The following is a 21,969-nucleotide window of genomic DNA, read 5'->3' as shown; positions in this document are numbered from 1 at the left end:
CCATCGCTGGTGGTAGCTGGCTTGGTGCAGTTGCAACGCGCGCACTTGCAGACACTGCCCGGCTTGTATCCACCACCACCACCACCACCTGAGCCACCTCCAAAAGATGAAGGGTAACCAGGCATAGGTGGTCCCATTGACGGGCCCATGGGATACATGGGGTAAGACATGGTGGGCTGTCGTTGTGTGTGTAGGTCGAAGTAGTGATCGTGCTTTGCTTGGTTCGATGTGCTTGAGAATGTCAAGCAAGGGCTTAACAGTTCTTGCTGACTCTGGATGTGAGGATGTTGTCGAGATCTCCAAGAAAAATTAAAGGCGATCTGAACTGGGTTTATATAGGGATTCAGGGCAGAAAATGTTCAACACGTTTCTATTCACCAAGGTTGTTTTCCAAAGTTCATTCCAAGGATCACTATATATTATTGTTTAGGAGAAGCGCAAAAACGCTGTAACTTTAGGGTATGAAACAAAGAGCAAGGCTTAGGTATGGTATCATACCTCTTGTCTAGAAGGATTCTGCTGTGTTTCATAGAGGTAACAATGGAATCAATCATTGGAAGCCCCCCAGCGTGAATCAGTAGCCCTGGAAAACATTCATGACAAAGAAGCTTGCAGCAAACGACAATGGGAATCAATTCACGCCTTAGCACTGTCAAGTTACTCGGGGTTGACCAAGGCAAGCTGTAGCAGAACTGGTCATGTTTCACTGACTTTGATTCATTGCTCTGGTCTAGGCCATATCTCCAAGAGGACCATTGATTGCTTCATGGAACAGTCACCAGGCCCTGCTGTCTGATGCACAGATGCATTTCAAATAGCATCACTACCTCAGCTCTAGCTCCTTGATCTCCCAAATGACCAGTTATTTCAACGGCAGTGTTCATAACATTCCAAGAGTGTTGTTCCCGCCCTAAATCTCAAGTCCTGCTCGAGGCAACCAAGCCTCTTAGAGATGCAATTAGGGTGCTGACGAGAAAAGTATCCAAACCAGGTACCTCCTTCACCGCGGCTCGAGTTGGCCTTGCAGACAAATATGGCAGAATCCAAATGGTCCAGGCATCATACCCCTGCATTCGCAGAGGGAGCACGCGCACCGGAAATCCCCGTAGCGATGGGTATGGCTGTGCAAGCTGCCTCCGCCGAAGGATCTCTCCGGGAACTCGCCCTCCCATCGAGGGTAGGTCTGCCGAGATCTCCCACTGTAGTGCCCGCCTTGTTGGCAGTTGGAGCAGATCTTCCTGTGCGAGCCCGTGGTCGGCGTCTGGCAGTCGCACTTGTTGCACACGCACTTTTGCTTGGCCTCGTTGGGGAATCTCGGCCTCTGGCGCTTGTTCATGCACTGGCCTATTTTGCAGAGTCGACACTTGGTTTCGGGGGCCTTGCAGCGAGTCTCACTTGGGCAGTTTTCGCATGCACAGAGTGGACTTCCGCCGCAAAGGCCTTGCGCACAGTAGCTACAGCAGCCATTGACCCCGTCGGGCATACTTGGGCAGTGGCGGCATCGCTTGCAAACGCAGGGAGCAAACGCACTGAGGCCGCCACCGCAGCCGCCACCGCCGCCGTACGATGGAACAGCCGGTGCTTAGACATAGATATTGTCTGGAGTAGGTATCGCCATAATGTGGTCTATGTTCTGGTCTGCGCAGTGGTGCTCGGATGATGGAAATGGCTGGAGTGAATCTCAATTGTCGGGTGAATCTTGTCGAATAAATCTTGTAGATGAGAGGAAAGATCCCAGGGCAAGAGGAAACAACACAGGTCTTTATGCACCTGCAGTGTCGATATTTGTTATACGTGTGACCCCTTCCATGCTACCATGGTACTGGCTATTCCATACCCGCTCACTCCCAACCTAGCCAAGCGAGTTTGATTCTACGATGCTGGCAACTCATTGAGGCTTTCGATTCCCGACCCTGGTAATATAGCGGTCATATCAATCGTCGGCCTAGGCAATTTTGAATAAGCTCCAGATGCAAAGCAAGTCCTACTCAAAGAGAAAACTGTTATTTCCTACCTCGCTGTTCAAGCAACTTCCTATGGTTGTATACTATTTTATGAATACCTCGCGCAGACGGCCTCGCTATCTTGTGCATCGGGCCAGTGGTTCACCGACCACGTGATAGAAGCCTCTCGAGCCATGTTCTAGAGTTTAAAAAGTCCGGGACTGATCGCGGTCTTCGGATCTACATCAGGGACGAGGTGGCAGCCGTCAACAAGGTGGAAGGTCTTGCGATGGGGGGATTCTTAGATCAATCCAAGATACCATTTGTAGCCTTTTGATTGCGAACTGTCATAGAATAATTGAAACATAGGTATTATGTCCATTGATTTGTTCAACCGTGTCTAATTGGCAGTGTAACCCGGCTTGTCGCTGGCAGGCTGACTGAGCAGCGAGCTTCTTGAATAGATGTCATTGTTCAATGCCAGTGTAAATCAGTCAATACAGAAGGCAGTGGGTAGATACCCAAGATGCTAGGCACCCATCAGTTCCGTCCTGTTGATGGAGGAAGACACAGGGTAAGATAAGGCTCTGTGTTGAGTTGCGTGCCTGGGAGCAATAGTTGGTCAAGACTCAAGAGACAGTATTGAGCGGACCCACAGCAATGAGCTTTACTGGGGCGGCACGTTCCCAATCCCGATATGCTCTGCCGAATAGAGATGCTTGGAGCTGTGAGTGGGGCAACCGGTTACCATCCGGCTAATGTAAGAGGATTCGTTGATCAACATGGATTTGACATGCAAGCATGCTTTCCTTGCTGCGGAATGAAATTGCAGTGAAGCCCGGTCTGTAATGCGGCGCACTACATCCTAAAACACAATCTCTCGCTGCCTTGAGTCGCAATGCAAGAATCTTCTCCAGCCACCCAGCTGCAACAAGCAGCACTTCTCCAGAACCCAGGGCCATCAGCTCAGCTCACAGTCCAGGACCATCCCGTCGCATACCCAGGACCCGGAGAAGTCCTCGTCAAATTGACCCACAGCGGGATATGGTAAGACTTCTTTCCCACAGAGCCGCGTGGGAAACATCCAAGAACTGACGCACAACTCACCAACTCAGCGGTTCGGAGCTCCGGGCACTGCACGGCTGGGGCAAGTACGATGAAATTATCGGCCATGAAGGCGTTGGGAGCATTGTCAAACTGGGCGATGGTGTCCCGACCGGCATGCTCGGAAAACGCGTCGGGGTGAAATGGCTCTATCGAAGTTGTGGCGAATGTGCTACCTGCCAGCGCGGATTCGTCCACATTTGCCCCCAACAGATGAACACGGGTCGTTCTTGTCCCGGCACCCTGCAGCAGTTCGTGGTTGCTGACAGCAGGCATCTGACCGAGATACCAGACACTTTGACAGGAGAAATTGCGGCGCCGCTGCTATGCGCCGGTCTCACTATGATGGGTGCCATCGGCCAGCTACCCGAGGACGTGGTCGCGGGCGACTGGTTGGTCATTATCGGGTCTGGAGGCGGTCTGGGACACATCGGGGTTCAAATCGCTGCCAAGGCAAAGGGATTCAAAGTCATTGCAGTGGACACTGGCGCGTCCAAGAGATCTATCTCGCTCGACTCTGGGGCCACGGCGTTTGTCGACTACGCCACCCAGGATGTTGCAGCCGAAGTCAAGAACCTCACCGGTGAAGGCGCGGCAGCTGTGATTGTTGTGTCAGACTCAGAGCAAGGATTCAGGCTGTCAGCGCATATTGCCAGGCCGTTAGGGACTATCCTTCTCGTCGGACTACCGCCCGAGAGTTTGGACTTACCTATCTCAGTGATGATGTCTATACGCAAGGGTAGGTAGAGACTGTACATTGTCGGCCCCATTTTCGTTAAGCTAACATGAAATATGTAGGGCTCACTATCAAAGGCGTGCTTGTTGGCTCTGAAGAACAGATGCGAGAGGTTCTCCAGTACGCTGTGGATGGGATCGTCAAACCATCGGTGGAAGTCTTGAAGCTGGCTCAAGTAGGTCTAGCAATAGACAGGTTACGCAAATGGGACATTCCTGGTAGAATTGTCATTGCCTTGCCAGAGTAAGACATGAGCACAAGGATAATACATAAAATGCAACCTGATTAACACAATCATCGGTTTATCATTGCGGGTCTCGATTTGCATACGTTCGTCTCTTAACCACTCAAAACCTATTTATTTTCCGAGGCCGTTCTCGACCTCCATGAAAGACTCCAAGATAGACAACACCGCCGTTTGCGCAGCAGTGTCCTCGTATTTAGGGTAAGGCTTGCGAGTGTAGCACTTGGACATGTCATAGCCAAGCAATTTAGCTACCGCCCACTTGGTCCCATTAATGCCCGCCTTTGTAAGCTCCCACTCTGCTTTGGCCAGCTTGTGTTGGAGTGCGAGGGCCTCTTTTACTTTGCCTGCTTGATAATCTTGATAAACCTTTACGCATGCCTAGATGAAAAATGTCAGTAAGAATCCAAGGGCTGTTGAACATGAATTTGAGACCATACGCACCCTCGGGCACAAATTAGCAAAGCCAGCAATACACCCGGCGCCGCCGACACTGAGCGCCGGTATCATCCAGTCGGCAAAACCGGATAGGACACAGAACTCCTTAGCATCGAAGTCGGCCGTGACGCGCACCGCTTTTCCAACGCCGCCGCAAGTGAGCTTGGTACCGACGATGTTGGGATGCCGTCCGAGGACTGACATGATGTCCGAGGATACCTCAATGCCCGAAGTCACTAGCGGCCAGCTGTAGATCAAGATGGGAATAGGGCTTGCATCAGCGACCTAGGGCGCTGTCAGAAGGTGTTCCAGGATGACTCAATTTGGTCTGTGAAATACCTCTTGGAAGAATTTCGTGATCGCAGCAGGGTCCATGGCAAAGTGGAAGTAACTTGGTGTCAGTACCAGCCCGTAGTCTGCTCCAACTTCTTTCGCGGCCCTCAACTGCTCGATTATCTCTCGCGTAGTCTGACCGACCGTGCCGATGATGATGGGTAGGTCTTTGCGACCACATTGAATAGCGATCTCCCGAGTCAGCGAGATGAGCTTCATCCGCTCCACCGCTCGTAGGGCGACCGCCTCTCCATTTGATCCTGCAATGACAACTGATTTCCACGTTGTTAGTTCGTCGCATCATTCCTACCAACGCACTCACTTACCACCCGTGAGGCCGCCCTTGATGAGGTAGGACAAATGTTTTGACTGGAGATCGTAGTCAATTTCTTGCTGAGGATCGTCACTGAACCAAGTCAGTGACGCAGCGTAGACGCCCGCGGGAAACGCTTTGGTCGCCATGTTCTATTCGCCTAAAGGGTAACGACTGTGAGCCTTTGTGAGTTTCACAAGGTAATTTACCAAAGAAAATGTAGCAGGTAGCTTTTTCTCCAAATAGATTGATAAAAAGGTAACTTTATCACGACTTGTCTTTACACATCTTATTGTTGGTCTACTAAAGGAAATGTCGATGGTAGCTATACAGCTGCCGAGAATGCCGAGGCGTCAGAGTGGGGAAAGCCACCCAGTCGGACATTCATCGGTGTTCTCCGCATTGCTATAAACAAGAGATTGTAGGTCCGTCGCGGAAGCCCGAACGAAAAGGGCTTAAACCGTCGGTAAGTACCCTCCCTTCCACGTTCAATGCCCATGAATCCATGATACATTCACGCGAGAGACTTCCAGCACTACGGCCTGATTCGCAAGCTTCACGCTGAAACTTGGAACTAACCGTTTTAATCAACACAGCTGTGAAGCAGACATTCCCATGACTGTATTCCTTTGATGTTCGGATAAAGTATTGGCCACATTTGAGTAGATGCATTACATTACATATCTCTATTTATTGATTTAATCGGAATTTGACGTGACGCCCTTGAGAATTAAGAGACGGCCGCCTTCGACTCGGACCACTTTACCATCCATGAAAGACCCTGCCTTGCTTGAGAGCCATAACGCAGTTCCGACCATGTCCTCCTCCGTCCCCGCCCGCTTAGCTGGAGTCTCACCAGCCAAGTGAAGGTTCGAGTTGGCGTCGTTGGTGGTCATGCCCGACGGAACAATGCCAGGCGAAATGGCATTGACTCGTACTGGGGCTTATTAGTCACTGATCACTACAAAGTCGGGTAGACCGCCAATACTCACTGTAGTAGTCGGCAAATTCCATTGCCATGATTCTGACAAGGTGGTCCACAGCAGCCTTGGATGTTTGATAGCAAGGGACGAACTGGTGGTTGTGCACGCTGGCGGGGCTGCTGAACATGATCACTGAACCTCGTCCTTCGCCCTTGGCTGCAGCCGCACCCAAAAGCGTCACCAGGCCCGCTGTGAGGTAGTATGGAGCGAGTACGTTTACTCGGAACACCTGTTCCCATCCCGCATACGGCGCAGAGAGCGTCGCCTTTTCAAGTTGCTCGAGACTGTCTCCTGGTCTGTAGGTGATTTCGTTCATGTATCGTATGCCGGCACAGTGGACTAACGCGTCTAGTGATTGCCGACCTGCCTTGACTGCAGCTATCACCTTCTGTACCCCCTCCTCGGTTGAGAGATCTCCAGCAAATCTGGATCAATGATGGTGTCAGCTGACGGATGTTGAATAGCAATGAAAAGCACGTACAATTCGATACTGGCGGTGCTTCCGGTCGTTTCTGCAAGTTGTTTCAACTCTTCTTGTGTTTCTTTCAAAGACTTTTCGTTGACATCGATCAAGATGACAGACGCTTTGTTGACAAAGAACCCGCGCGCTAGCATACGGCCAATGCCGCTTGCTGGTTGCCCAGATCAGCAACCCAATTGATCAATTGACCAGCTTAAAGAGTAAAGACAGCGTGTACTTACCTGCGCCTGTAATGGCAATCGAACGTCCTGAGACGTCGAAGAGTGCACTCGTGAGTAATTGCTCGGCCATCTTGCTTGGTCGATTAAGAGGCGCTGCTCTGAAAGTTGGGATCAAGGGCTCGAGTCTCGCTCGACTGAATATGCTGATACGGCTTGGCAATCGCCTGACTGCATTTGCGTACTTCAATGAAATCGACCAATCCCCATACCTACCCCCCATTTCAAAGGTCTCTTCCGCCTAGAATACAGATACGATAGAGCGGCGGGATTGCGGGGGAGGTCCGGCCCACTGGCTGGAGGCCGACAAGATGGCCAGAACCGACGGGAATCTCCGAGCCTCGACGCCCGCCGGTTCGCCCTCCGCAGAGTGGGGGTCTCAATGCTTCGGCCAGCCATCATCCCACTCGCACTCGTCAGCGATTAAGCTTATGCTGGCACTAAGCATGGAAATAACTTGCCCTCTACACATAAAGAAAAGGCTAAGAGGATTGCCTATCACTGCATTGGCAAATCCAATCGTCCACTTGCTGCCAAGGACTTGCCTCGCCAAAGCCGCCTCTCCTTTTTGGACATTTTCAGCTAGCCGACACGTATTGTCAGGTCCAGCTTGTGTTCGCCATGCCATCTTTGTTTGCTCTGGTAGGCGTGGCCAGTGCCGCCTTGGCTATCGCAGCATTGGTATACTTGTACTTCTTCTATGTCGACTATCCCAAGATCAAAGGCATTCCCGAAGCTCATGGCGGGGACCTGCTTGCTGGTCATTTCTACCAATTGGGAGCCGACCATGCCGTGACGGCGGAGAGGTGGTCGAAGGAGAACAATTGGCCCGTCTTCCAGATACGAATGGGAAGGCGGCGTGCCGTAATTCTCAACTCTTTCAATAGCTCTCGCGAATGGATGGTCAAGAACCAGACGGCAACGGTGGACCGGCCGTGGTTTCATACCTTTCACGGGGTTGTTTCCGCTACCTCAGGTATGTAAAATAGCAGATTTTGCAGGTGGTTGAAACCTGTTAACCCCCTTTCAGCTGCTACTATTGGTACGAGTCCATGGAATGAGCGCACAAAGAAGCAGAGACGAGTCGTTGGCTCCTTCACCACTGGGCCCTCGATCCAGAAGATGCGATCATTACTAGACCTTGAAACTGCGGCCATGATCTCTGGCCTTTATTACGATAGCGAGAAAGGAGAGAAGGAAATCATGCCGCATGTGTATGAGAAGCGCGTCTCACTGAACGTCATGACCATGTTCTGCTACAGCACGAGGTTCACTTCTGTCGACGACCCAATGTTGCTTCAGATTCTTGAAGATGCTACAACTATTGCGAGGTAACTAAGCACCTTTCAGCACTCATGGGTATCGTATACTGACATCGTGTCACAGTTTCCGGTCCACTGTTGCTAACCCTCAAGACTTCATCCCGCATTTGCGATACCTCTCAAGTAATTCTCGGAACGATGAGGCTGTCACTGTTCGCGCCCGCCGTGACGAATGGCTGAAGCGAATGCTCGAAGAAGCCCGGTCGAGAGGGCCTGTAGAGGGAGCGACTCGGAAGAGTGTAGCGGAGATGCTGCTGACTGAAGGGGCCCAGGAGGGGTTGACTATTCGTAAGTTCTGAGACAAGATGTTGAAAAATTCCGATTCTCGAGCATGTCCGCTAACTAGCCATACAGTTGATGTCAAGACTATCTTGGGTGGGCTCATGTCTGGCGGCTTCGAGACAATCTTCTCCACTGCCATCATTGCCATAGGTGTTTTAGCATCGCCAGCAGGACAGGCTATTCAACAGCAGGCATACGACGATATAATGAGCGTCTATGACACGCCCGAGGATGCGTTTGAGCGCTGTCTCACAGAAGAGAGATCACCTTACATCATGGCCTTGGTGAAGGAGTCCCTGAGATTCTTCCCTCCGCTAAAGCTGCTCCCGGCTCGGCAAACCTACAAAGAGTTTGAGTACAACGGCGCTACCATTCCGAAAGGTGTGCTTGTCTACATTAATGCACAGGCTGCCAATCGAGGTAAGATCACGGTCGTCACTGGGAGACTCATACTCGAATGTCACAACTAATATTCATAACAACACAGATCCGGAGATCTTTGGTGAAGATGCCGACAAGTTCCGACCCGAGCGATGGCTCGACACCTCGAGGGAGATCCCCCCTCCGTACCATTATGCGTACGGCGCTGGGTCGCGCATGTGCACTGCCGTAAACTTTGGTAACCGGGTGCTCTACGCTATCTTTCTCCGTCTCATTGTCTCGTTCAAGCTCACGGAAAGCAAATCGATGCCAGCAAACACGGACTATATCGGATATAAGAGAGATCCGTCCGAGTCAAATGCTATCCCATCCGACTTCAAGGTCAAGCTGAACCCGCGGAATAAGGACACTCTCGAGAAGTGCCTGGCTCAATCCGAGCAGAACGTCGCGGCTCTGGCGACAGGTGGGGCTGCTGAGGCACTCTTGAGGTGATGGAGGGCCAGTCAAGAAATAGAGTACCCAGCGTTACTAGATAGAACATGTATAACAAACAAGCCAAGCCTCTGGTTTGCCTACTCGAGTGTGTTCTAGTTCATATTAGGTATGGCTTTGGAGATTTCAACTGTTCCTGTGGGAACTAATTATCTCTAACTGTTGCTCTGCCCACTTATGCATACGTGTATACTGTTCAGCACATCCCTACCGGACGACCGCCCCTCTTCCACACCTGTGCATCCTTCATGACAAAGTCAACCTTTCTCATAGCGCTTGGCGATTCTTCCGGATTTTCGTCCAGTGCAATGATATCAGCTTGGAGGCCGGTGTCAAACCAACCGAACCGTCGTCCGGAGAGATCCCCACCACACGACTCCCAGCCACCAACAGTACACGATTCGAGGACATCCGCAACGGGTATGCCGGCCTCAACCATAAGCTCGAGTTCCCTGACGTTGTCTCCGTGAGGATAAGTTCCCGTGTCTCCGCCGCACGCGATCCTCACGCCCAGGTCGTAGGCACGCTTGACCTGCGCCAGGATTTCCTTGAAACGCTTGGCGTGTAGCTTCTCTGCGATAGCCAACGTCGGGACGAAGATGACCTTCTTCCGAACCATCTCGTGGAACATCTCGTCGGTGGAGAAGTACGCGTGCTCGATCGAATTGACACCAGCTCTGATAGCTGCCAGAGCCCCCTCGAGAGTACAGCAGTGCGCAGAGACGGGACAGCGTGCCAGGGCTGCCTCCGACACGATAACGTCCATCTCGGCCTGGGAGAAAACCATGTAGTCGGGGTTCGGGTCCGCGGGCGGGTGCAGCACGCTGGGGATATAGGGATGTTGCTGTGCCGGAGGTGATCTCATGATCCTGCGGCGGTAGTCGGCGAAGAACTTGATGATATCGGCACCGGCCGCTATGCGACGTCGCACTGCTTGTCGACACTGCTCAACCCCGTCTACGGCGTCAGCACCTGCAGGCAGGCAGTGACCGCCGGCGCTGTTCTCCGTCCGGCATTCAAAAGACCCCGTGCTCGCGAGCACCTTTGTCGCTACGAACAGTCGTGGGCCAGGCGTCAGGCCTCGGGCGATTGCGTCTCGCAGATTCGCGTCGGACTCTTGCATGCCTTCCGAACCGAGATCCCTTTTGAGCATCAGTGTTAGTGTTCTCTAAGCTTGGCTTCCACTCGTCGTCGTTATTTACCTATATGTTGTGTATCCAGCCAGCAGAGCAGTTCGGCAGTGGTTGACACCTCGCACCACTCTTTCCGTCATGCTCTCGTCTCGCTTTTGCTTGATAGCAGCGGCTTCACTAAGTGACTAGTGTTAGCTGAATGACTAGAATAGTTTCTATATGTTTTGAACTTACTCGTAGGAATGCAGAAACACATGCGTGTGTGCGTCTACAAAGCCGGGCATCACATACTTGCCGCGCAAGTCAATGTCTCCATCCCGGAAGACAGTGTCGAAGGGCTTGGCCGCGTCTTCTCGGTCGAAGACTTCAACGATGAGGCCGCTAGCAGCATCAACAGTGATCGATGCGTTTGTTCGAGCCCGCTTGAGCTTTGGATCGAACAACCACGAAGTGTGCACGGTGAATTGAGCCATGACTGTTGTCGAATCGAGACTGCTTGGCAAGAGATTACGCAAGACAATCCATTGAACAGCAAGGGCTAGCCCCGAAGATTGAGGCCTCTCTTCAATTGTATGTCTAGTTGATTGATATCTCAGCTTAGGCTTCATTACGGTGCTTGGCGAACTCTTGGCTCTAGACGACCGCTCGCCGGAACGCGCGAGTTCCACTTGGATATGACGCTATCCGCCGATGCTCACACGAGTTGGAAATGCTGGCCCGGATCCACTAGTCTTTCATCGGCCTAGGAGGAGCAGTTAGTGTTTTGTATGCTATCAATTTCGGATGATCACCGCCGTTCACAACCACCTCGTCAGGATTTCTCATCGTGGCTGTTCAAGTCATTATCCCCCGCAAAAGTCTCCCCGCATTTCCCGGGGTGCATCTTTCTATCAATACCGGGGCAATGAAAGGGATATATCGGATCAGTCCGGGATAAAGTCCCACATCCTCGGATCAGAGCAGTCAGTCGAGAGTTGCACTCGTGACCTTTTATCTCGACATGGCCAGCGCACAAGTCTCACACTTGATGCATCGCTAGTTCTGATCAGATTATAGAAAAGATCGCCCCTCCTACCTTATCTCCACATCTGGTACTACGTCGTTCTCTTCACCTCATCTGTGTCGAGTCTCCGAGATTTGCCTCTGGAGTCTGGACGTTCAACAAACATTTGCAATGGCTACCACTGGCGAAGACAGAGCGGTGGAGATGGCGCCAGTCTCCCCGATCCCCTCCACGAATCCCAAGACGGCTGTTTTGCATGATCATGGCGATGCAGCTCTCGACTTTCTTGAACACCACGAAGCTGTGGCATACACAGCCGAGGAGGAGAAAGGAGTCATCCGAAAGATTGACAAGGTGTTGATGCCCCTGGTAAGACTCATCATCACAGCGCGAGCAAACAGGGGCACGTAGCGACTGACTTGTATGGAATAGATGATCATCTCCTACACCATTCAATTCATGGACAAGAGTGTCATGGCTCAAGCCGCTGTCTACGACTTGCTCACTGATCTGAAATTGGTTGGTCAGCAATACTCATGGTGCTCGTACGTCATTCCTCTGTCTTGAATCATCCCGCCAGTATCACTAAACGTGCGAGTTGCAATATAGATCTATCTTCTACTTCGGGTACCTGGCGTTTCAACCATTTGCCGCACGGCTTCTGTCTTATCTGCCGCTGGGACGATTCGTTGCGTACACCTCACTGGTCTGGGCGATCATCCTGTTTTGCACCGCTGGAGCGAGCAACTTCCAAGGCCTCATGGCTCTGCGCTTCTTCTTGGGCATGTCCGAAGCTGGTATCTCCCCAGCCTATGTGCTGATCACGGGTACTTGGTACAAGAAGGATGAGATCCCACTGCGCATCACGCTGTGGTATTGCGGCAATGGCTTTGCCATTATACTGCAGTCGTTTATCGCGTACGGTGTAGGACACATCCACGTGAATGGGGTTCCGGTCTGGAGATGGTTCTTTATCATCTTCGGACTAGTAGGCCTTGTCTGGGCTGCTGTTCTCTGGTTCTTCATGCCCGATACCCCTTTGACTGCGTCGTTCTTGAACGAGCGTGAGAAGGCTATTGCCATTGAGAGACTCCGGGAAAACCGCACTGGCATCAGCAATCAAGAGTTCAAGAAGGATCAACTTTGGGAAGCTCTGCTGGACATCAAGGTTTGGTATGGTTTCTTCTACAGCATTGCCTGTGTCGTCCCCGCAACGGCAGTAGCCAACTTTGGAGGTCTCATCATCAAGGGTAAGTCATCCATGACGTGGCAACGTCCTGGAGCCAACAGCCTAATCTTTATGTGATATCTAGGGTTTGGCTACGGCAGCTTTGAAACATCGCTGCTTAACACACCGCTTGGTCTGACCGAGAACATCGGCCTCATCGCCTCAGGGCTTCTCACATACTACTACCCCAACACGCGCTGTTTGGTGCAGTTCCTCTGCAATGTCCCCGCCATCATAGGGTCGGTTCTTGTGTACGCCCTTCCGGCTCAGAACAAGGTCGGCCGGCTTATTGCATTCTACTGCACCAACTTCACCAACGGGTCCCTGCCGATGATGTTTGCTCTCACGACCACCAACATCGCCGGCCACACGAAGCGAGCCGTCGCCAGCGCGATTCTCTTCGTTGGCTACTCCATCGCGTTCATCATTGGCCCGCAGTTCTTCCTCCAGAGCGAGGCCCCTGGATATGCAACGGGCTTCAAGACCATGATCGTCATGTTTGCCATTGCCGCCTTCGCACCAGGCCTGTACTACCTGTTCATGATCTGGGAGAACAAGCGCAAAGCCAAGAAGCTGGCTCTGTCCGATGACATCAACGTGCCCGTAGAGAATGAAGAGTTCTTCGATCTCACGGATAAGCAACAGGCTCGCTTCGTATACTCTATGTAAACGGGTCATATCTAACAAGTTGGAAGGGGGCCTTCATGGGCCGTCCGATTACCAATTAGATATTCAAGAGACAGAATCTCGAATGGTGATTTCCTTTTCAAACCATCAATCAACTTTATCTTTACTTGAGCTGCTCTGTCATTGACGCAAGGTCTGCCAATATGGAGGCGCCAAGTTGATCGGGTGTCATGAAGGTATTATCACCCCCCTGAAACTCATTCTCATAAGTCGGGTCAGCTGGCAATACTCCCCAGCTCGGATCCCACTGGAAGAACTCCAGATCCTCAGCCATGCTCCCTCCAAGTAGCGTCGAAATATCATCAAATCCGAATAAGCTGTCGTCAACAACATTGCCGGTCAGGGCACCCTCAGAGAATAATAGCCCGTTGATCTCCTCTGTGATGGACATGTCGCCATCCAGGAATTGGTTGTTGTTCCAAGCCACGACAGCCGTTGCGATCTTGTCAGCCAGCGGCTTTAATCGTTCAACACACGCCGCGGCTCCAGACCATCCTTGGCCAATATTTCGAATGATTTGTAGGCACTGGGGTACTAGCACCTGCACCATGAACAAGATCTGGTTGTTCAACGGCTGCCAGTCCAAAGACGTCCAGCACGCCTCTAGCCCGACGACAACTGTCTCAAACAGAATATGCAGCGCGTGCCATGGGTAGAATAGCCGGCGCCGACCTTCTTGTCCCAGGTAATCTTCGATCACGCACCTCGCAGACTCCAGAACTATCCTGCGGTCCTCCGCCGTTCTCGTCTTCATGCGAGGAGTCGGGCGGTAAAGACGGATACGCAGGTGATAGAACTGGATATGCTTAAATTCGAGCATGCCATGCTTGGTGAATTTCTTCGCTTCCATGTACCATTCATGTAGTCTGCCGTCCAGATCGTGTACCCATCCCTCCAGCGTCGGACTTCCGAACTTGGCGACGTCCTCTCCGAGATGCATGACGCGATGAACCTCTGTTTCCAGGGCTCGATACTTGCGTATCTGATTGGCTGATGATCTCTTGTCGACATCATTTGTGGACATGGCAAAGGCGTCTTGCTCGTTGGCTAGTACTTTAGCCTGGGTAAATGTTAGAACCCAGTCTCTGGAACTACAGATGAGGTTACTCACTCTTACTGTGATTATCTCCTCCGGAAATGACAAAGGAAGACGAAGGATCGTACACAACGACCGCTCCATACCATATGTCACCCAAAACAGCTTAGCGCGTTGCAGAGCCTGTTCTGTGTCCATTTGGGGAGGAGGTTCCTTGAAGAGGCCTAGTGCAAGGGCCGTCCGCACAGCATTCGCTATACAAGGCCAGTTGTCTACCCTTTCCGGACGCATTTGGGCATAGTGCGCCAACAGCAGCGAGACCTGGAGCGACATCATCTCGCTATCGACCTCGAGCGACTGCAGATGTACCAGGGCAGAGTTGTAGAACGACTCTGACGCACTGCGAGCCTGGTTATCGGCCGTCCACGTCAAGGTCATGGTAGAAATGGCGAGAACGATGAAGAGAACAAAGTACTCGAAATGGCCTAGCCCAGCAGTTTCAGCACTGCCGTACGCCAGCGAAGATCCCTCCATCTGGAAGTCCTTGCTCAGGGTCTTATCGACAATGTCCGCCAGCTTTGTTTCTGGGATGCAGGGATACTGTGGCAGGTGGTTCTCTGCGTAGTTCTGGACCATGCGACGGATGGCTGAAGACGGCACGCTGCTGAGATCTATGATCGTGTTCGAGTTGGCGCGGCTATGTGGTATCATAGAGGAAGGTGTCTTCGGTTTCCTTGCTTGCGGGGAAACAGCAGTCTCGTTTTGCGCCTCTCTTTCGTCTCGTCGGCTTCGCGGCAGTTCGCGGAGAATGGCTAACGGGGGGCATGAAGGTCGGAATATCAGGCTCGAAGATATAAGAGACCGAAGGTAGAGTGGAGTAGAAGGAACGCCGTATGATATTGTCGCTTGTCCAATGATGGATGCCATCGAATTCGGGACATTTTGGGGAGCGGCTCGGAAGGCGAGGACTTGGGCTTCGAGCTCCGCGGCGCGTCGTTCCAGAGACTTGACTAAACTGCGGAAGTAAACAGTGTTAGAACATCAGTTACCGAAAGGGAGAGCATAAAGGACGCAACCTTCTCGGCACAGCTTCTCGGGTAGTTGGGTCAAAGCCCAAACATTCCGTTTTCGCCAGTTTACACGGCGTGCATGACGGGAACTTGAAGTCACACTGGCTCATACATCAGCACCACTGTTTCTGAGTAAATTTGACTGATTGAAGCACGGATTCAGAAAAGAGCCGGCTCTATTCTTGTACCTTTGTCTTTCGCTTCCGGCAGCGGGTGCAGACCTTGGTCGAGCGGCGATGTGATCGTTGCATCCCGATATGTCTTCTCGGAAATGAGGCCTATGGTGGTTGCTGGTGGCAGCCTTACTGCCGTACTACCGTAGATCTCTCTATCGATCCTATTCTTTTCCTTTCCTTCCTTGGGTCGAAGCAATAGAACGGCCGTTCCATGCAGTAGTCCTTTCAAAGAAGGGCCTAGATCGGCGATTTGCGTCATCATCAAGTGGAGTCGTCGGGGAACTCCGAGCGGGGTTGTTAACGACACAGCATAATCTACTAGCAGTTCTCATGGTTCTACTCCAACTCTACTAACAGGACGAAATCGCCCGAGCTTATCTGCGGGGAGTTTCTGTGGAGAGGTAGGCCGATGGGTCATCAACACCAGACCAGCATTCTCTTGATTCACTTGAGCGATCATCGGTGCATGTCGAATCAACGTTTTTGCTTCAGCCTAGAACTCGATCACCTCTAGTGAATACCAATCTCGGCAGACAAGGGGTGCATCGGTTTGTGGCTGGCAGAATCTGCCTGCCTACATGGACATTTTACTAAAACCCCCATCTTGTGGTGCGAGATGATGCTTCCGACTTGCACCAGATGTCGCGACAGGCGAATCAAGGTAAATACTACAAATCTGCGCAACATCGAGCGTCAAAAAGTTGACTGACCGCATGTGAGCAGTGTGATTCACTCTTGCCAGCATGCGCCAACTGTGCGAAGTCGGATAGCGAGTGCACCTTTCACGATGATGCTCTGGAGGAAAGCATCCCGCGCAGGTACTGTGTAGACATCGGCCCAATTCCATCCTTCTAGATCCCTTCCGCTGACCAGTGGTGCCCAACCCAGCTACATAAAGACGCTCAATGACCATATCACACAACTGACATCTCAGTCGGTGCTGATGCCACATCACTCCGAAAGGTCGAAGATCACTGGCACAGCGGCCTCTCCATACAAGGGAACTAACTCATTGGGAAGTCCCACGCAGACGGAAAGTTTCGATCCCAGTCTCGCCGAACCACCTCAACCATCATATGTCCTGATATACGGCACTCGCCAAGATACGTTCCTAGATCCATGCCTCCCTTCCCGCATCACGAAGTTTACATTCGAAGTGCTTCCACCGAGTCATACGGCTCCCGATCCGCCGACCAACAGTGATTTTAACCCTGACCTGTCCAATATCCCGCAAGTCGACAGGGCCATACTGTCACCAAGCGCTGTAAGATATCTATTGAACAGATATAACTTGATCATTAAGCCACGCTATGACATACTTGCCTCGGACCTTTCGATTTATGGCGGAGACAACTTGAAGAAAATCGAAGGCAACCAGAAGTTCCAAACACTGATGGCATGCGGAATAGCTGCCGCCTTCGAGAGCTACAGAAACCCCAACTGGAAAGTCTTCTCACATGTTTGTCGCAATTGGGCAAGCGAGCTCATCGCCCCCATACTCTCGGCTGGGGACGAAAGCTCACTTACTGCTGTTCTCCTCTTGCTTATTCACGAGCTGGCCGAGCCAAGCCGAGGCATGACCTGGGAGCTGCTTGACCTAGCTGTACGATTATGCATACAGCTTGGGTGGCACAGGGCCCCCACCATGTCCATCAATACTATCGGATCGGTAGGGTCTGTTGACTCAAGACAATTTAGTATCTCCGGTTCTGGCGAAGCTCGCTTGTTGTCGGCTCTCCGTGACATAGAAGGGTATGTGCAAGTATTCTATTTGAAACGAGTTGCTGCTGAACAGCTCTAGGTCCTTGCAAACGATATACAATCCACCTAGTTCGTTTAGCCGCGAACGTCTCCCAACTGCAGGCGAACACTGCATCTATCTGCAAAACTATGTCAGCTTGTTTCGCGAGGTATACGATACCGGCCGTCTCTACGATACCCGCGGTTGTCCATTCGTCGGCGATGTTGATCGCCTTCTGCAAAGCGTCCAAGACAGCAACTTTGATGACATGATTGTCAAAGAGACGTGGCTTATCATGCTTCCTATTTGCGTCAGGCACAAGCAATGTGTCCATTGCTTCCAGGAAGCGGACGACGTAGATGGCCGAGGCATGATCGCTCTCAGAGCAAGGGTCATCAATGCTGCCACAGAGCTGATTGCTGCAACGCATCGAGTGGTGGCAGGTGATATCTTTATCCCGCCCCTGATAGCGAGTACTCGCGCCTTTGTCGCCGGCTGCTCCCTAGCTGTGGCTCTTTTCAAGCGATGGATTCCTTCCAACGCACATCTCAAGACCTTGGCCGCTTGCACTGAGATCTTGACCCTCTTCGCGCCCCATTGGCAAGGAGGTCACAATTACCTCTACGTCTGGAGAACGATAGTGCAGATACTGGACGTCACTCGGTCTTGACAAATGTAACAGCAAGCCTTAGCTCATAGTCCGCTTTGTCCAGATTGGAGCTTAGGGCACTCTGCCATTATCACTACTTGCTATTCGCTACCCGTTACTCCATCGCTATCACACGCACTGGAGGTGACAAGGACGGCTTCCCAAACGACACCTCTGCACGGAGATTCTTCAAATCCATGATCACCGTAGACAGTGTCTCCATCCTTTCGATGCCCTTCGTCCCCGGCGGCGTCGATCTGCATATCGACACGGGAGTTCCCTTCTCGTCGGACAGCCATGTGCGGATGCTGTCGACACTGACAGCTTGTCCGTCGCTCAGCTCCTTGATCCTCTCGAGCCTCGAGAAAGAGTTCTGCGATGGGTGGTCCTTGATGCCTATGGGGACATTGGGAGACCACAGGTGGTTCGTGTGGTATGTGGCCGTGCATCCCGGCGCAGGGTATATCGGCGCAAGGCCTTTCGGCGTGCACTCTATCGTGGCAAGCTTGCCGCTCTTGTCGGCGATCATGAGGTTGACACACGAGGCGAGGCCCTTCTTGGTGAGCATCTCGAACGCCTCGTCAAACGACCTGCATTCGAGAACGCGCCTCATGGCCAAGTGCACGGGGAGCTGCGTCTTGCTCACGGTTCCGGACCGGATGGCATTCATGCAGATACCGACACCGGCGTCGTTGAAGCCAAACTTGCAGACAATGCCGGCCTCGCCCATGATGCGGATGCGCGGCTTGCCCGTCTTGTGGATGTCAAAGAAGCAAGTGGACTTGCCCGCTTCTCCGACCCAGTCCCAGTTTTGGGCAATGTACACCTCGCCGTCCGTGGCCCCCGTGGACACGATGGACGTGCATCCGTCGGAATAATTCGTGAGGGAGATCTCGCTTCGGAGGTTGAGGGCCAGGATATCCAAGAAGTCGCGCTTTGACCCCGCGGCGATGCCTCTCATCTCCTCCACCAGGTCGGGTTCGTTTTGCTCCAGGGCCGGCAGGTAAGACTCGGCTCTGGCCTTTGACTCGGTCCAATCTGCCTCGGCGGTCTCCAGGAACAGCTTCTTGTAATTCTCGATGCAGACAGCTATGCGGTTCGGTATTGAGCTTCCATGCTGAAAGCCAATGTCCCAAGCTGAACCTTTGGCCACGACCTCGGGGACACCTTCCCACAGGGGAACGCTATCGGCTGGGAGCTGCATGGTTCCGAAACAAGGATATTGATGCAGATTGCGATTCCTCTGTGTAGACAACCATGTAGAATGTTATCTTAACTTGCTCCCAATAAACAGGATGGAATGCTCATATTGGATGGATCTGAAATGTATGTGCCTCCTGTGATATTCTACTTGGGTGGGGCCGAGGTTTGCTCTGTAGGCATCTCGCATTGAATTCACGAAATCCGTCGGGTTCGTCCGATGCACCCACTCTACATCAACGGCCAGTGGTCGGGTGCCACCGGCGCTTCCCCCGCCCCGAACGGGCCTGTTCACCATCGGCCGCGTATACGACGTTACGGCGATTGCGGTCTGATCACTTGACATTGGCTCTTTCGCGCAGTGACGGGAAGTCCTTCCCAGACAGTAAGGAGGGTGCAGTCATTGAATAGATAATGAAGAGAAGTGAGGTGTGCTAAGGTCAATATGCAATTTGAAGCCCATGCCCTTCTACGTCGTCAACATGGGTTCCTTGCCATTTCCCACCAAGACCGCAGAGGTCAATCATGACTATGATACCTACATTGCGGGTGGGTTTGCCCCCTTGCCTGTAAGCTTCCATTGACCGTATTCTCTACTGGTGCAGCTTGACTGAAATTAACGGGCAAAAGATCGCACTCGAGAGAGCCAAGGGCTCCATAGCCTATGATGTGGACGGAGGGAATACCTCGACTTTTTGAGCATGATCGCTGTGAATAACATGGGCCATGGTCACCCAAAGATTCTTGAAGCAACGATCAAAGCTCTCAATGCTGGAGGCACCGTGAATCTGGCATTCCAGAGCCCATACTACGCCGATCTCGCTAAGCGCATAACCAAGGTCCGGTTGTCCTTGGCCAGCATGAGTTCAGTCAATTATCCAGAACTAATCTGAAGCACAATTTTAGATGTTCAAGTATGACCGCTTCGTGGCCCTGACAAGCGGAGGCGAGGCTGTTGACGCTGCGCTCAAAATCGCCCGGAAGTGGGGATGCCTCACCAAGGGTATCGCACCAGACCAATGTTTCATTATGAGTACCACTGCGTGCTACCATGGCGTGGGTCTCTCTCCACTTTCTCTTGCCAGCAAGAAGAGTCCGCGTAAGTCTTCGTCCTCAAGCAAGATGCAGACTTGAAGATTCTGACGCCTCGAAGTCTTTGGTTCACTGCTATCCAACGCAGGGACAGTGTCGCCTTCGGGCCAGATAATACGGTTCGGAAACCTCGACGATGTTAGACGGGCCTTCGAGGCCGATGGCGACCGCATCGCGGCATTCATTCTGGAGCCGATTCAAGGCGCTTCCGGGTGGGCTTTGCTTCACTCAACAGTACGAGATGCACGAGGCTGACGTGTACTCGGGATAGTGTTTTCGTTCCACCAGAAGATTACCTTCCAGGCCTTGCCGGATTGTGCCGAGAACACAACATCTTGCTTATCACAGATGAGATTCAAACCGGACTCGGCCGTTGTGGATTCCCTCTCTACCACATGAAGTTCAACATAAAGCCAGATCTCGTCATCCTTGGTAAAGGCTTAGGAGGAGGTAGGTCCGATGAACTCGAAGAACTTGGAATACGGACACTGACTGGGGAGTTCAGGACTTCACCCAATCTCCGGAGTCTTGGGAAACAATTCTGTGATGGAGCTTCTTGATCCATACGAGTAAGTGGGAGAGCTTCATGTATCCATGGGAGATGCTAAGCAAGACGCGTACATAGGGTCGGATCAACAATGGCGGCGAACCCGCCAGGGTGTGCTGCGGCACTGGCAGCACTCGATGTCCTCGAGGAGGAAAACCTCGCGGCAAGAGCGACTGGGATGGGCCAGGTCTTGATTGACACAATCAAGTCTCTAAACCCTCCACACGTCAAAGAGTATATGGGTTGCGGTCTCTTATGGGCAGTTGTGATTGAAGAGAAGCCGCCCATGGTGACCAGCCGGCGGGTAGTGGCTCTGTTGACACAGCGGGGGCTCCTCGCGAACGCCATCAAAGGGGGGCGAATCAGGCTCTGCCCGCCTCTCAACATTGAAGAGGACCTTGTAGTCAAAGGCGCGAAGATGGTCGCACAGGCATTATTCGACGTCGAAAGCCACCCACTTGGTTTGCCAGGGGAGGTTGTGCCTTTGAAGTACGCCTAGTCTAAGTCATGATGGTTGCATGCTTTCGTTGGCGGTAATCATATAAATGTGGAATACCTTCATCGTCTCGACTGTGCGTACTTAGGTTATGATATTAACAATTCAGTGGTAGCCGAGAAGCCTATGATGCTACAAGACTTATACTACCGCCTAACAGTGGGCTGGTGCTGTTAACTTTCAAGGATGTGCTCCAAAGAGAAAAAGACTGACGAAGGGGCCCTACAATAATAGCTTCTCAATGCGCCATAGGATTTCCTCCGGCATCGTCAAAGCTCGAGCATATCGCAGTTTAGCTTATGGTATGACAAGAAACGTGAGTTTCGAGTCCGTGTCGGCTATCTCATTCACAACTATCTCCGAGGCCCGGGATTGGGGCGCGTCTTCCTTTTTACCAGCATTTTGATACGGGAAGCTCTAGCTGACTCAACTCCCATTCCCTGTAATGAAGTTTGGGCATTGTGAGATTCTCTCTGGGTTGCCAAAAATCTAAAGTTGCTCTATTTCTTTCTAAATTATTCCAGGAAAACAGTTCTATAAGATCAAAGGTGGAAACCAAAAATAATCAGGGAATGTGGAAAGAACATAAGTCGGTGGAGGAGAGGAGACAAGTGAAGTGGAACAGGGCTCGCTCTGGGACA

At 52.0% G+C, this 21,969-nt stretch overlaps 10 protein-coding genes across 10 annotated transcripts; 5 read left to right on the top strand and 5 right to left on the bottom strand.

Moving 5' to 3' along the window:
* Positions 1–2,841: 2,841 nt before the first annotated feature.
* Positions 2,842–4,030, top strand: E0L32_009093 (uncharacterized protein; the record flags this gene model as incomplete). Its single annotated transcript, XM_031144020.1, has 3 exons — positions 2,842–2,990; positions 3,059–3,786; positions 3,846–4,030. The coding sequence occupies 3 exons, from the start codon at positions 2,842–2,844 to the stop codon at positions 4,028–4,030; spliced, it is 1,062 nt and encodes a 353-aa protein (XP_030991465.1).
* Positions 4,031–4,141: 111 nt separating this feature from the next.
* On the bottom strand, positions 4,142–5,260 carry E0L32_009092 (uncharacterized protein; the record flags this gene model as incomplete). The annotated part of the gene is made up of 4 exons (XM_031144019.1): positions 4,142–4,408; positions 4,472–4,750; positions 4,805–5,070; positions 5,125–5,260. The coding sequence occupies 4 exons, from the start codon at positions 5,258–5,260 to the stop codon at positions 4,142–4,144; spliced, it is 948 nt and encodes a 315-aa protein (XP_030991464.1).
* A 549-nt stretch (positions 5,261–5,809) lies between these two features.
* On the bottom strand, positions 5,810–6,866 carry E0L32_009091 (uncharacterized protein; the record flags this gene model as incomplete). The annotated part of the gene is made up of 4 exons (XM_031144018.1): positions 5,810–6,048; positions 6,104–6,519; positions 6,576–6,726; positions 6,797–6,866. 4 exons carry the CDS (start codon positions 6,864–6,866, stop codon positions 5,810–5,812), a joined length of 876 nt encoding a protein of 291 aa, XP_030991463.1.
* Positions 6,867–7,414: 548 nt separating this feature from the next.
* Positions 7,415–9,270, top strand: E0L32_009090 (uncharacterized protein; the record flags this gene model as incomplete). Its single annotated transcript, XM_031144017.1, has 5 exons — positions 7,415–7,769; positions 7,824–8,124; positions 8,180–8,403; positions 8,470–8,817; positions 8,885–9,270. The coding sequence occupies 5 exons, from the start codon at positions 7,415–7,417 to the stop codon at positions 9,268–9,270; spliced, it is 1,614 nt and encodes a 537-aa protein (XP_030991462.1).
* A 196-nt stretch (positions 9,271–9,466) lies between these two features.
* On the bottom strand, positions 9,467–10,876 carry E0L32_009089 (uncharacterized protein; the record flags this gene model as incomplete). The annotated part of the gene is made up of 3 exons (XM_031144016.1): positions 9,467–10,412; positions 10,473–10,580; positions 10,638–10,876. The coding sequence occupies 3 exons, from the start codon at positions 10,874–10,876 to the stop codon at positions 9,467–9,469; spliced, it is 1,293 nt and encodes a 430-aa protein (XP_030991461.1).
* A 701-nt stretch (positions 10,877–11,577) lies between these two features.
* On the top strand, positions 11,578–13,303 carry E0L32_009088 (uncharacterized protein; the record flags this gene model as incomplete). Its single annotated transcript, XM_031144015.1, has 4 exons — positions 11,578–11,775; positions 11,839–11,951; positions 12,016–12,656; positions 12,720–13,303. The coding sequence occupies 4 exons, from the start codon at positions 11,578–11,580 to the stop codon at positions 13,301–13,303; spliced, it is 1,536 nt and encodes a 511-aa protein (XP_030991460.1).
* Positions 13,304–13,424: 121 nt separating this feature from the next.
* Positions 13,425–15,862, bottom strand: E0L32_009087 (uncharacterized protein; the record flags this gene model as incomplete). Its single annotated transcript, XM_031144014.1, has 3 exons — positions 13,425–14,381; positions 14,433–15,367; positions 15,616–15,862. The coding sequence occupies 3 exons, from the start codon at positions 15,860–15,862 to the stop codon at positions 13,425–13,427; spliced, it is 2,139 nt and encodes a 712-aa protein (XP_030991459.1).
* A 684-nt stretch (positions 15,863–16,546) lies between these two features.
* Positions 16,547–18,014, top strand: E0L32_009086 (uncharacterized protein; the record flags this gene model as incomplete). Its single annotated transcript, XM_031144013.1, has 3 exons — positions 16,547–16,867; positions 16,907–17,355; positions 17,405–18,014. The coding sequence occupies 3 exons, from the start codon at positions 16,547–16,549 to the stop codon at positions 18,012–18,014; spliced, it is 1,380 nt and encodes a 459-aa protein (XP_030991458.1).
* Positions 18,015–18,108: 94 nt separating this feature from the next.
* Positions 18,109–19,197, bottom strand: E0L32_009085 (uncharacterized protein; the record flags this gene model as incomplete). Its single annotated transcript, XM_031144012.1, has 1 exon — positions 18,109–19,197. The coding sequence occupies one exon, from the start codon at positions 19,195–19,197 to the stop codon at positions 18,109–18,111; it is 1,089 nt and encodes a 362-aa protein (XP_030991457.1).
* Positions 19,198–19,675: 478 nt separating this feature from the next.
* On the top strand, positions 19,676–21,331 carry E0L32_009084 (uncharacterized protein; the record flags this gene model as incomplete). Its single annotated transcript, XM_031144010.1, has 6 exons — positions 19,676–19,762; positions 20,100–20,292; positions 20,374–20,497; positions 20,557–20,735; positions 20,791–20,854; positions 20,911–21,331. The coding sequence occupies 6 exons, from the start codon at positions 19,676–19,678 to the stop codon at positions 21,329–21,331; spliced, it is 1,068 nt and encodes a 355-aa protein (XP_030991456.1).
* Positions 21,332–21,969: the final 638 nt, after the last annotated feature.

This window comes from Thyridium curvatum (genome assembly GCF_004353045.1).
Source record: "Thyridium curvatum strain D216 chromosome Unknown NODE_63_length_253891_cov_75.696892, whole genome shotgun sequence".
NCBI lineage: Eukaryota > Fungi > Ascomycota > Sordariomycetes > Thyridiales > Thyridiaceae > Thyridium > Thyridium curvatum.
The sequence above is the reverse complement of the archived record's forward strand: the minus strand, read 5'-3'. Positions and strand labels throughout refer to the sequence as shown.